Source organism: Salvia splendens, chromosome 2, assembly GCF_004379255.2.
Source record: "Salvia splendens isolate huo1 chromosome 2, SspV2, whole genome shotgun sequence".
NCBI classification, from domain to species: Eukaryota; Viridiplantae; Streptophyta; class Magnoliopsida; order Lamiales; family Lamiaceae; genus Salvia; species Salvia splendens.
This window is the reverse complement of record NC_056033.1, coordinates 8,422,268-8,435,226: the sequence shown is the minus strand read 5'-3', so window position 1 is coordinate 8,435,226 and position 12,959 is coordinate 8,422,268. Positions and strand designations below refer to the sequence as shown.

Sequence of the window (12,959 nt, the reverse complement as noted above, 5' to 3'; positions counted from 1 at the left end):
AGTTCTAAATCAGCGGATGAGGAACCTGAATCGCGCAAGCGTGCAAGGCCCGATCCAAAGGATACAGTACTAAGACGTGGTAATAGAGTCAGAACACCAAAAACATTTGGTCTTGACTACATTGCTTTTATGTTAGATGAAGAACCAACATTTATAAAAGTAGCCTTCGATGGCCCAGACGGGTTGCATTGGAAAGAAGCTGTTCAAAGCGAAATAGATTCAATTTTGCTAAACCACACTTGGGTGTTGGTAGATCTACCTGAAGGTGCGAAACTTCTAGGTTGCAAATGGGTGCTTAAAAGGAAATTTAAGGCCGATGGAACAATGGATAAGTATAAAGCCCGATTAGTAGTAAAGGGTTTTAAACAAAAGGAAGGACATGACTTCTTCGATACCTATTCACCTGTAACAAGGATTACATCTATCCGAGTGCTTCTCGCTATTGCTGCATTACACAATCTTGAGATTCATCAAATGGATGTAAAGACCGTGTTTCTAAATGGTGAACTAGAAGATGAAATATATATGGAACAACCCGAAGGGTTTGTAGTACCTGGACAAGAGAAAAAGGTATGCAAGCGCCATTGCAATGGCACTTGAAGTTTGATAATGTGATGTTATCAAATGGGTTTAAAATCAACGAGTGCGACAAATGTGTCTACATCAAGAGCACTAATAACGGCCATGTTATAGTGTGTCTATACGTTGACAATATGTTAATCTTGGGCAGCAACACTCAAGTAATTAACGATACAAAGGTCATGTTAAAGAGAAACTTTAACATGAAAGACATGGGTCTAGCCGATGTAATTCTTGGAATGAAGATTCTAAGAACGTCTGATGGAATCATCTTAACACAATCACATTATGTTGAGAATATATTGAATAAATTCAAAGCCTATGATGGCGCGCCGGTTAAGACTCCAATTGAACTCGACGTTCACTTGAGCAAAAACAAATGCGAGCCCGTTGCACAAGAAGAGTATGCACGGGTCATCGGGTGCATCATGTACTTAACTAATTGCACTCGACCTGACATTGCTTGTGCCGTGAACAAGTTGAGTCGTTACACGAGCAATCCAAGCAAAGAGCATTGGAGAGCTCTTGTGAGGGTTTTGAGATATTTAAAACATACTCAAAATCATGGGCTACACTTCTCGAGATACCCCCGGTACTTGAAGGGTACTGTGATGCGAACTGGATATCCGATAATAGAGACTCACTTTCAATAAGTGGATACGTCTTTACTATTGGGGGAGGTGTTGTATCATGGAAATCCACAAAACAGACATGTATAGCCCGATCAACAATGGAATCGGAGTTCATTGCCTTAGATAAGGCTGGTGAGGAAGCCGAGTGGCTTAAGAACTTCCTTGAAGATATTCCATGTTGGTCTGAGCCAGTGCCACCAGTACTGATCCTCTGCGATAGCCAAGCGGCTATTGGAAAGGCAAACAATGGTTTCTATAACGGTAAGTCTCGACATATACGTCGACGACATAACACCGTGAGACATTTGATCACAACAGGGGTGATTACAATTGACTATGTGAAGTCAATAGATAATCTAGCGGATCCGCTAACCAAAGGGTTAAACCGTGATCAAATGAATAAGTTGCTAGAGGGAATGAGTTTGAAATCCACAAACTAAAGAATTATCATAGTGGTAACACAACCATGATGACTGGAGATCCCAAGAACTTGGTTCAAAGGGATAACTAAGCTATGAGAGTTCATGAGAAACACTCAACTATATTTATTCCCTAGAGAGCAATAGAGTGTTGGAGAACTTGCCTAGTGGTAAAGGCTAAGTCTATGACTTTTAATGGTTTTTAAGGATCTCAAAGAGATTGAGTTCTAAAAGAGATCAAGTATGACAAGGTACTAGACTAAGAATCACTTATGTGAGTGCGAAGTGTGGTCGCTTCATAAATTGCACTTATGAATCCAAAGTGATGTCCAAGACCGCAATGGACACAAAACGTGAGAACGGATGAGGTTGAGGTGTTTAAGCGTTAACACCATTGTCTCGGTGCACGTTGTGGAGGATTAGTTCAAAGCATCGCGCTACTAAGCCGCATGTGTATCCGATGGTGTCGACTATGGAGGGTTCAAAGCCAACAACTACCTATCCTTATGCTTATATACCTCTCGAGGGTTGAGCTTGTGTCTACATGCATATGCATTCGGCTATTTCCACTCATGTGGAGGATTGTAAAAATCATGGATTAAATATGCCCGGTCAATAGATTTTGACCAAATAATAAAAGTGACGAGACATTTAATTTTGTGAAATTAAATGATATAGCGTCGATCTACATTTTACGTAGATAAATGTAGTATATTCACATTCTCAAATCCGATTTCCGGTGAGTGAGAAATGGTGGATTAAAGTTGGGCATAATTAGCTTTTAATTAAAGCTTGGAGTTGGAGCTTAGGGAATAATTAACTAGTGTTAATTATCCCACATAGGAGAAGTAACACATATTTTAATGTGTTTAAATTAAGTGACTTTATGTTACTTAATAATTATAGTGGACCAAGATGGGTGAAAGAACCCACACGCGCGCACACGTGCGCGCCGCATCCGCCCGCCCGCCCGAGCTCGTGCTCGTGCCCGTGCCCGTGCCCGTGCTCGTGGTTGCGGGCTCGGGCCCAGGCCCGATCTCGATCTTGGACTTGGACTTGGACTTGGACTTGGACTTGGATCTTGGCAATTGGTCTTTGGGTGGTCTTTGGGCTTGTCCCTAGCCCAAACTTAATCTTTTTATACCACCGCAGAGTCAGCAATCCAAGTGGCTTGACACGTCGTCAAGCATGGCACAGTCAGAGCTGCCACGTGAGAAAAGCACACGCTCCGCACGCGAAAGGCACACTCCTGCCACACGCTCGTAACCGTCGGCGGTTACGAATCTGCCATGATGAGCCTTCATGGCTTGGTTGACCCTGCATGGTGGCTTGGCCTATAAATAGGCTAGTCATTCCACTGCATTAGACACACATTACACAAGCATAAGCTCTCTCCCTCTCTCTGTATTGTCTTTCTGTCGAAGCTCTGCCATCTCCTCCATCCAGTTCGCCGGAGCTCTGTTGATTGCGGTGCTGCATCGCCAGAGACGTAGCCGTTTTACCTTTGAGGACGACATGCCAAACCGAGAGCACTACCAGGGCGTATCTCGTGTTGCGAGAAGAGGCCTCCTCGACTCAGCTAAACTTATTCACGGTTACTGTTTTAATTTCAGTTGTAATTTTTAGTTCAGTTTCTCCTTTTGTATTCCTTCTTTGGGTTTGTATTACGCCCGGCTTTTATCTCTTGTAATCCCAGAAACCAACAATATCCATGTTCAATGTAGCACTCTTTTATCAATATTGTGTCGTCAGTCTTGAGAATTGGTAAGAGGTGAAGTGCTTGCTTCTCTTTGGGTAATAGAAGCCTCATAATTGCATCCAAATTTTTGGGGTGGTTTTAGAAAATTGCTCGGACTCCTCATACTCGAACCTCGTCTCTTCATCCCAAGTAAAGTTGCATTCACTTGTTGATGAAAACATCCCAACTATGGTCATTGGACCACATTTTTTGGCAATTGGTAACGGAGGTTTACACTCAGACTCGGTACTTGCACAAATAATCATAATCAAACTGTCACACTTTAGTGTCTGCTCCAAAATCAACTCGTTGTATTTTGAGGCAGCATTATCCCAATTTTTTTAATTCTTTGGCTATTGCCAAGGATCAGGTCTTCCGAGTTGTCAAATATGAGTGTCACCATCTTTGTCTCCTCAATCAAGTATTTTTTTGTCTCATTCAATTAGAGTGGAAGACTTCTTCGTATCATTTACTTTCGTGGAAATTGAGTTTCGCCCCATTAGAGAAAAAAAATATATAAAAAATAAAATTTCTATTTTTAGGAGATGGATAAAAAAGAAATACTTAATTTCTATTTATAAGGGAGAGAGAGTAGGTGACATTCCATAGGTGTCAAATCATAAATTAATAATATAAAAGCACGATAATCCCTTATTACATCTTCTCCATTGTTCATATGTTTTGAATTCAAAATCATAAATTGTCATTATAATTAATAAAAAATAGAAATTAGCCCCGTCAAAGATTGAATCCCCTTAGGGACTTCACCAAATGACTCATTGTTGCAATAACATCAGAAAATGAGTTTTCGGCGAGGTCAAGTAGTGAAACATGTGAAAGCCCCATGAGAGAGAGACTTGTTCCAGGGAAGCGACGTGTAGACCACAAGATAAGTTGTTTAAAGATATTTAGATAGAATCATTCTATCTCCTTCGTCATCGTTTCCCATGACTTGTTCCGGAAATTAGATATTAGACCCTTCTTTAAACGATTTATACTTCGTCAAATCTTTGGTGTGTTTGTTTTTAGAGACATTTAGTCTCTAGACAATTATGATTTATGAGCCACCCAATTTATTCCAAACCATTGACTTTAAAATACCATAATTTAATATTTGATTTCAAACTTCACCAAATTCGACCAAACTTAAGTAGTGGAGTAATTTAAATTGCTACTATAACTTAAATTAAAAAGATAAAATAACTGATTCCCTTTGACTTTTTGAATAGGGCTTCTATATTAAACGGGAAAAAAACCCTAATCTCTGTTGATTCGGTTTATTTTGTCAGCCTCGCATTACCAACCCTCACTCCCTTTCGCGAATTTTCCGTCTGTTCTGACACTAAATTCAATCCTTCATCCTCGTACGGAAATCAACTGACTCTGCGGCGCTCGATATTGTAATCGATCGCATCGATCCATTAAGGTGAGGCTTTGATCCGCTGCTTCTCTTTTTCGGTGATCCGTCGGCGGAAGCTAGGGCTGCGGCGTGATTATGACTTTGTTTAGTTAGATTTGGAATGAATATGCATTGGCCTTGGATTAGATGAATCTGGTGGCGGCGCGTTTGGTTTTTCTCTCCTTGGTTGGTGGGGGCTTGGTTTGTAAATTCTTATGTTGCTCTCAAAATTTTCTGATAGACCGATCCACGGATTGATGCTACTTCCCACCCCTCATACTTGTCATGTCGAACGCAGATAGGCGAATGGTTGTATCGATTTCGTTTTGTAAATTTGTGATTAAATATTTTTTTCAAAGTGTAAGGAGTTCTATTTTGGTTATAGGACTTTTGAGTGTGGATGAGCCGTTTCCCTAAAGTTGTCATATTTAATTGGTAGGGAGTTGATTTTTCCATTGAAGAAACATGTTCTAATTTGATGCGCGTGTGTGCGTGCTTCTTTTAAAGTCAGCAACCATTTTGTGATTAGCCTTTTGCATTTTTGGAATTTTAATATCAACTAGGCACTAATGTGTCCTGATTGCACGAAGATGATTGATTATCTTTCCTTTTTTTTTCTGTTACCGCCTTGCTGTAGCTGGTTGTTTTTTTTTGTAGAACAGCAAACATCAAGCTGGAATATTTTTTTTGTATGGCTATTGGGCAATAACTTTTTAGATAGTAAAGTATGTTTTATGGTGAGTGAGAAAATTAAGCATATATATATTTGGTCTCAGCGTTTACTCTGAAAGATGATGTTAAGGTAACTACTAAGTATTGTGGAGATGAATTTATGTTTAAACAACAGCTTTCATGAATCATTGAATTACTATATGGCAATCATTAAGGAAATCCTAGCAATGGTCCTGCGAGTAATAAAAGAAGGATATCAGAACTGAATAAGTGAGCAAGAGATTTGTGCTTCTTATAACTGGTATTTGGAACTATGAATACTTGCAGGGTAAGCTTAATAACAAATGGAAATATTTGTGTTGCTTAATGGGAGCACACATTGTTTCCCCACTTGAATTCTTGGCGAAAGCTGTTTATGTATGATATAATGATAAATAAATGCTATACTCAGTTAGCTTTTGCATATTGTTTTGTGCTGTAGGTTCGTTCGTGAATAAGATATCATATTCTCCACTCTAAGTGGTCTCTGTTGCATGTATGTTGTACTCCTGATATCATCTTCCTTCTCTGACCGATCTTTGTAATGCACTTTTTTTCTTTCAAAATTTCCATGTTTCTGGAGTTGAACTGAATCCACTCAGAGCCATGTTTTCACATATATTTTGTAAAACTGCTGGTTCAGGGTCCTGGTACTACATGTTAGTGCTACAGCTTCCATCTTTGTACTTTTTGTTCCATGATAGAGGTCAAGCTTGAATACAGTCATGTACTAATTATATTTTTCCTTGTTTAATTTCATCCTATTAATACTTTGGTATGCACATAAAATTTATTATTATTGACCAAGATCTTAGTTCTTTATGGGGAAGAGTTTGATCATTTGCACTTATTGGGTGCTTTATCTGACAATAGGAAAATGTATTATCTTCTCATGTTCTATTCTAACCAAGTCATGGACCAAGAAGACAATCAATGTCCATATTTATAATGCACATGTTTGGCCGAGCCTGGGACTGTTCACTGGCTAATGTTTCTAATCTTTGGTTTCGCAGAAATTAGAACTTGAAATTGTAGACATGTCTCCAGCAACCAAATCTAAGTCCAAAGATAAAAAGGCTGGCAAAGAAGCTCCAAAAAATTCTCTGAAGCCTTTGGGTCATGTTAACACCAGTAGTGTGACCCTATCAAGTGGATACAATCCTGTTTTGAAAACATTTCATACATTTGAATCAGCACCAGTGCCTTCGGCCAGTCCGCTTCATGTTAATGGTCGTTTCCGTAATATAGATGACACAGATGATCATAATGGAAGTTCATCGGGGACTGGCGTTGAGTATGATTCTATTTCCAATAATGGCAGTTGGTCTGGCGACTCTGAAGACCATAAAGAAAAGTCATCTCAACAGCTTACACGCCAGGATATAATACCTGGAGCTGACAATGACAAAAGAGAGAAAACACGGCAGAAGAATGAGAAGAAGCATCAGCGTCAAAAGGAGAGGCGAGCGCAAGAGTTGCATGAACGGTGCAGTGGCTTTCTCATGTCAAGGAAGCTGGAAGCACTAGCACAGAAGCTTGTAGCTATGGGCTTCTCCGAAGAGCCGGCAACAGTGGCTCTTATTGTGAATGAAGGTAGGATAGAGGAATCAGTATCATGGCTTTTTGAAGGTGGTGATGAAAAGGAATTTAAAAAATATGATGGTATTCGTTGTATGAAAATTGACATATCAGAGGAGCTTGCTCGCATTACTGATTTGGAAATTAGATATAAGGCTTCCAAACAAGAGGTGGAAAGAGCTGTGGTATGCTGTGAGGGTGACATTGACAGGGCTGAAAAAACAATAATGATACTACAGGAAGATCCTCCTGCTGTTCCATCTAAGCCTGATGAAAATGGTGATCCTCCTACTGTTGCAAATAGCGAGCCAGCAGTTGCGATTAGTCAGAATTCATTAAGAATACAACCAAAGTCTACATCGGCTACCACTGTACAGCAGAAAAGGGATGACAAAGATTTCAACTATACCAAAGTTCCAGCAACAGTGGGGTCCTCAGAGGATCCTGCGGCCAAAAGCTTGCAGGTGCTGAAGAAAATACCACCTAAAGCTGACTTGACGAAACCACAGCAGATTGCTGTGCTAGCAGAGAAAAGGTGGGTAAGTGCAGGATCAGATCCTTCTGCGTCATTTTCTTTAGCATCACAATCTCTGCCTTCACCAACTCCAACCAAGATGGATGTCCGCTATGCTGGTGTTGGAAATGATTTGAAAAGTTTGCAGCTTGGATCAGTCAAAGAACCAGTTATCGTCATGCAGCGACCTCAATCTATTAACGCAAAGCAGGCTCCTAGTGCAGGTAGTAGCTCATCTCCTCCTGGACCTATGGATATGAGTTGGTATCCTAGTTATGTTGAACCAGTAAAGCCACATGGATTTGTGCCATCTGTTACTGTGCCTAACAATGTTAGCTTAAATCAGTTGTATGGCCAACCTCAATACCAGTCATCACATCAGCAATTTATGTCCAGTAATGGCCCAATGGATTCTTCGGGAACTAAAAGAGTCAGCAGTGGTTTATGGGTTCGAGGCGGATCACCAACACTTGCTGTCCCTTCTTCCCTAGGACTCTTCTCCAGCAATGGTACCAATGGCGCATCAGGGACTTCATCTCAGGTGGACTGGAGCACTGGCAGCTCAATGTTGCAATATGATTACACCAACGTAGACTGGAGCTTGGACCGTGGGTCAGTGTTGCCAAAACCCGACAGTCTGTGGACTGGGGCAAACTACAATCAGAATAACATTCAGCCACATGATGCTTATGGTGCGGTTCTGACGTCTATTAGGATGCCCGGTCTGTCAAATGGGAACGCTGCAGCAATGGATGGGCGAAGTCCTAGCTACTCTACTGGTTATTTGGAATGGATTTCGCCATTTGAAGAGAAAGACCTCCTCAGTTTACCCAGACAGGTTATATCCTCTCCTACACTGTAAGTGAATGGCGACGTATTTCATGAATAAAGAAAAGGGACCATGCGCTTGGTGTTGATGTTGGTGTTGGTGCTGGTGCTTAATGTGAATTGACATGACAATCTTAATCGGAAAAGCATTACAGTTTGTTTCATTCGCTTGTGTTATATTGCTTTCTCGACAAAGCATCAGCCAAAACCCAACTTTTTGTCCTGACATTATAGAGTAACAAATATAGCTAGGCCTAGGTTATCAAATGTGATGTTGTGGATTGGGCGGTCGACCGCACTAAATATAGCTTAAAAATTGCATGCCTAAAATAGGACACTAATACTCCGCCGACAGCCACGATAAATTTTACTCCTTTTCATACATATGTATAAATTTAATTTGAAACAGAATATACTTTGGACGAAAATGATTATCAATTATGACTCGACTTCCGTTTGAAGTGACATTTTAACCGAATTTTTCTTCTTTTTATCGTCCTTGCTCAAGGGAACAATACCCCATGTAGCATGTCTGTATTGTACACGATAGAAGTTATAATATTATGAGAAATAAGCTTTTCCCGAATGGAGAAGGATATATTCTCAAACAAACCATATTCAACAGCGACATAACAATTGAAATCAGGACGGATCAGTCACACTTCAAATCCACGGCCCCAAAATATCCCAGATTTTTGCAAAGCCACTAGTAAAAAGAACCAAATCAAAACGCAAAACAAAGACAGAATCCAGTGGCAGCTATTCACAAGAACTTGTCACATATCATCAATTTCTTATTCTAAGTGCAATATTCTGCAAATCAAGAGTAAACAGTCGAATAACATCGAACGATTTTTGTAACATTCAGAGCAAAAATTCAAGACCGATACTTAGACAAATGGAGATACGAGTTTTGAAGAACACATGGTTGATCTTTTCACAGGTGGTGTAAGTGTAGCATACAAGCAGGGAAATCGTTTTAACTCCAAAAGGGATTTTACTAAATATTTAACAACCAGAAACTGTAACCCAATTTTTTTCGAGGCACACAACAACAAACACGACAGAGAAACAAATAAGAGGGAGTATTGGAGAAGAATACGCAGCTGCATAATCAAAATCAATAGTCAAAAGGCCAGCGCATCCTGCCATGCTCCTCATTTGGAGCCGCGGCACTGTTTCCTTCGGTTCCTGAATGGCGTTGAGTGTTTTGATTTGATGAGTTTGAAGGCCACAGGAAAGAAAATGGATTCCACCTTCCCTGACTCTGAGAGTTACTGTCCCTTCTGCTGTTGCTGCTGCTGCTGCCGCCGCCACCACCACCACTATTAGTGTTCGCTGCTCTCTGATTCAAGTTAGACCGAGCATTTGCAGAACCTAGTGGGGGTAGCTCAACACGACAGACAGGGCATGAATTATGTTCGACTAGCCAAGGCACAATACAATCTGAATGGTAAATATGATCACATGGCATCTGTCTAGCTCTTGTGCCCAATTCAAACTTATCTTGACACACTGGGCAGTGAGCATCGGTATTGAGATGCCTTTGGGAAATCTTGATGGTAGGCATAGCATCAATTGCAGAACGAGGTGCTGGAGGAGGACCTCGCCTATCATTCATACTCAGCTGCTCTATCAATTCATGTAATCCATGTCCCATAAAGATATCATCAAAATCAGCTCGTCTCTGCCCCACTCCATGTCCATCGCTAAACAAGAAATCAAACGGATTGACAGCAACTGGAGATTGGCCACGTAATATCAATAACTGGCCAGTAGGCATGGGACCATTACCCACACTTCGTTCACTGAGCATGGCAGGTCGTCCTCTAACATCAAAGTTAGGGTCCCTTCCTATCATCCTTTGCCTCATTAGGGCAGCAAATGCATCCATAATACCAAATCTCGGATCTTGCTGGGGAGCCATGAACCCAAGTCCGGAACCATCACCCGTGTGAGCACCCATAACTTCGGCCAGCTCTTGTATAAAGCCTCCATCACAGTACGGGCAAACCAAGTTACGGCCATGAGGTCGTACAGGCTGACTGCACTGGTGGCACCAATGAGTGTTTCCACCACTTGACATTCTTTCTTGACTATTACAGTAATATTATCTTATACAAGAAACCTAAGCCACCAATCTCCAACCTCTGAACGTTTCCTGCACCCACACATCTATGATTTAACCATAACACATAGACGACACAAGTTCACAAGCTTAGGTGAAAATAAATCAACTATGAAGCAGTTATAGAAAATCAACAATTTGATACAAATAAGGAATATGAGAACTCCCAATGAAGCCTGGATCATATTCAATCAAATATGTAGGGTTCAGTTCGTCGTGCAGATTTACATAATTTAGATCTGCTCCACATAATTAAATCCTCTAAATATAGAGAACAGTAAGGGAAAACCAGAGTGTACATAAGCAAGTTACCGTATGCATAAAACTCTATGCTGACTGCTGAGCCTGAGACTAACAAAAATGTACACTGCGAATTCTTCAACTCAAAGCATAAAACTAGGCAACGAAAAATTATGTTTATTACTACTATAAAGCAATAAATTTGGGTAAGTTCCTGCGTGAATTATAGAAATCAAGCATTAGCAACCCTGAATTGGAAGAAGTGCACAAATCCTTTTTCTCTTTTTTCAGGAAAAAAGATCTTATAAAACTAATTCCTCTTCAAACAACAAGAATCGTGTGAATCACGAAGCGACATACAAGGAAAAAAAAAGAAACTACCAAGCAAACGAAGTGGTATAAATTGAAAGCGATTAATCGAGTAAAAATTAGAAAAATGAAAACAACATTGGGGGTTGAGATTATTGGGGCATGAGTTGTCAAGACTTACCAGAGGGTGCAGAGGAGATGAGAGAGAAGGAGAGAAATGGGGTAGGATTGAAATTTTGCGGTTCTACAAGTTACAGTCAATTTCGGTATTCTAAATGCGCTCTACTCTACGCTGCACGTACCAAGCAAGCTCAAGCCGGTAATTTTGATTTTCACAAATTTTTTATTTATACCTTAATTACTCGTCCATTTTTCTTTTCAATTTTATTTTACAAATAAATTTATATTTAAATATGTTTTCTTCCACTATCTAGACAATTAAAACTATTAGTAATATGGTTGTATGAATACGTATTACTTTTAAAAGGATTATAATTTAAATAAATTATTGTGATGAAGAAATAACACAGTTCTGTAGTACTCGTATATCGATTTTGTTGATTGTCTTCCAAGTGCTTGAAAATAACACTGTTTAGAAACTTAAAACAATGTTTGATTGTCTTGAAACTAAACAATAAACACGGGCCGGTGACGTGGCGTTGTAGTTAACACAATATTTTGTAGTATAATCCTAACACGACAAATTGCTCTGTTAGTGGACTGTTCACTCTTGAAACACATTAAGCTGCCCGCTTCACTTCATCTCTTCATTCTCTCCACCTCTTCTCTTTATCTTTGCATCTCTTAATTTTTCTGAGAAGAGAGAAGAAGAATGACTAACATCACTTGAAAATCACACGAATTGCATCGAAGAAGAAGATAGAAGAAATAATGCAGATTGAAAGGAGAGATTAATTTTCACAAATTGAAGAAGGAGATAGCCGCGCTTTATTAGGTTTTATTTAATTGGGCTTTTTTTAAATGTGTTTGCATTGATTTGGTCAAATTTTAAATAAATGATTTCAGTTGAAAAGTAAATAAATAATCTTAGACTCTGTTGAATACAAGGCTCCTTTCATAATTAACATTCTGTTAAATTTAACTGGATTCACTTAAATTATAATACTACAAAACTTAACAAAATATTATTAGGATAACTTATTTAAATTACATAAAATCAAATTAAATGACAAATAGCAAAATTACAACATCTAAATTAATTTTGATTATGACACCTTTGTTTTATAGATGTATTTCTAATAGTTCATTCAATTTAATTTTTAAATTTTAGTAATTTTTTAAAAAATTTGATTGCATTTTTTTTGTTTCATCTCATTTTCCAAAATCGTACAAAACAACAAACCAAATTAAGTACATGCATGTATATTAAATACATTTTGAATATTTAATTTTATTAAATTTCATCTCCGATTAATTTGTGTGTTCAGTCTCTATGTGAGAGTAAAGGAGCATGAACATAAAAAATAGAAGGGGGACAATTCCGTCATTTCACAACTTCTACATAGAAAAATAGAAGGAACAGTAACATTGTAACATGGGCATCATTTTTTAATCAAACACATTTTTATTTTCCATAACAATAATACAAAACTATGTTAGGCCCATTTTAAAGGAGTTGGTATTAGAGTGTCCACTATGGGACCGCTGCGCCTATAGCCCGGCGGGGGCGGTCCCGGGGCAGTCTATAGTGGAGGTGATGTCCGCCCCCAGGGCGGACGAGGAAAATGGGGGCGGTAGGCGGCGGACGGGCATGCGGCGAGTTTGGGGCGAGGACGCGCCTACTCCGGGGTGGATGCGGCGAATAGGCGGCTATAGTGGAGCGGTGCCCGGCGCGGCGGTAGTCGGTGATTTTTTTAAAAAAAT

General features: G+C 39.5%; 2 protein-coding genes across 3 annotated transcripts; one reads left to right on the top strand and one right to left on the bottom strand.

Annotated features, from left to right (window-relative positions):
- The first annotated feature begins 4,628 nt into the window (after nt 1–4,628).
- On the top strand, nt 4,629–8,562 carry LOC121786887. Of its 2 annotated transcripts, XM_042185493.1 has the most exons (3): nt 4,629–4,794; nt 5,921–5,974; nt 6,492–8,562. In XM_042185493.1, the coding sequence occupies exon 3, from the start codon at nt 6,516–6,518 to the stop codon at nt 8,430–8,432; it is 1,917 nt and encodes a 638-aa protein (XP_042041427.1). In that variant the 5' UTR covers nt 4,629–4,794; nt 5,921–5,974; nt 6,492–6,515; the 3' UTR covers nt 8,433–8,562. The 2 variants fall into 2 exon arrangements, with proteins under 2 accessions (XP_042041427.1, XP_042041422.1); XM_042185488.1 differs by lacking the exon at nt 5,921–5,974 and having other exon boundaries at nt 4,630–4,794.
- Nucleotides 8,563–9,288: 726 nt separating this feature from the next.
- LOC121760606 (probable E3 ubiquitin-protein ligase RHC1A) lies at nt 9,289–11,385 on the bottom strand. Its single transcript, XM_042156247.1, has 2 exons — nt 11,257–11,385; nt 9,289–10,559 (listed from the first exon to the last, which is right to left on the bottom strand). The coding sequence occupies exon 2, from the start codon at nt 10,482–10,484 to the stop codon at nt 9,519–9,521; it is 966 nt and encodes a 321-aa protein (XP_042012181.1). The 5' UTR covers nt 10,485–10,559; nt 11,257–11,385; the 3' UTR covers nt 9,289–9,518.
- Nucleotides 11,386–12,959: the final 1,574 nt, after the last annotated feature.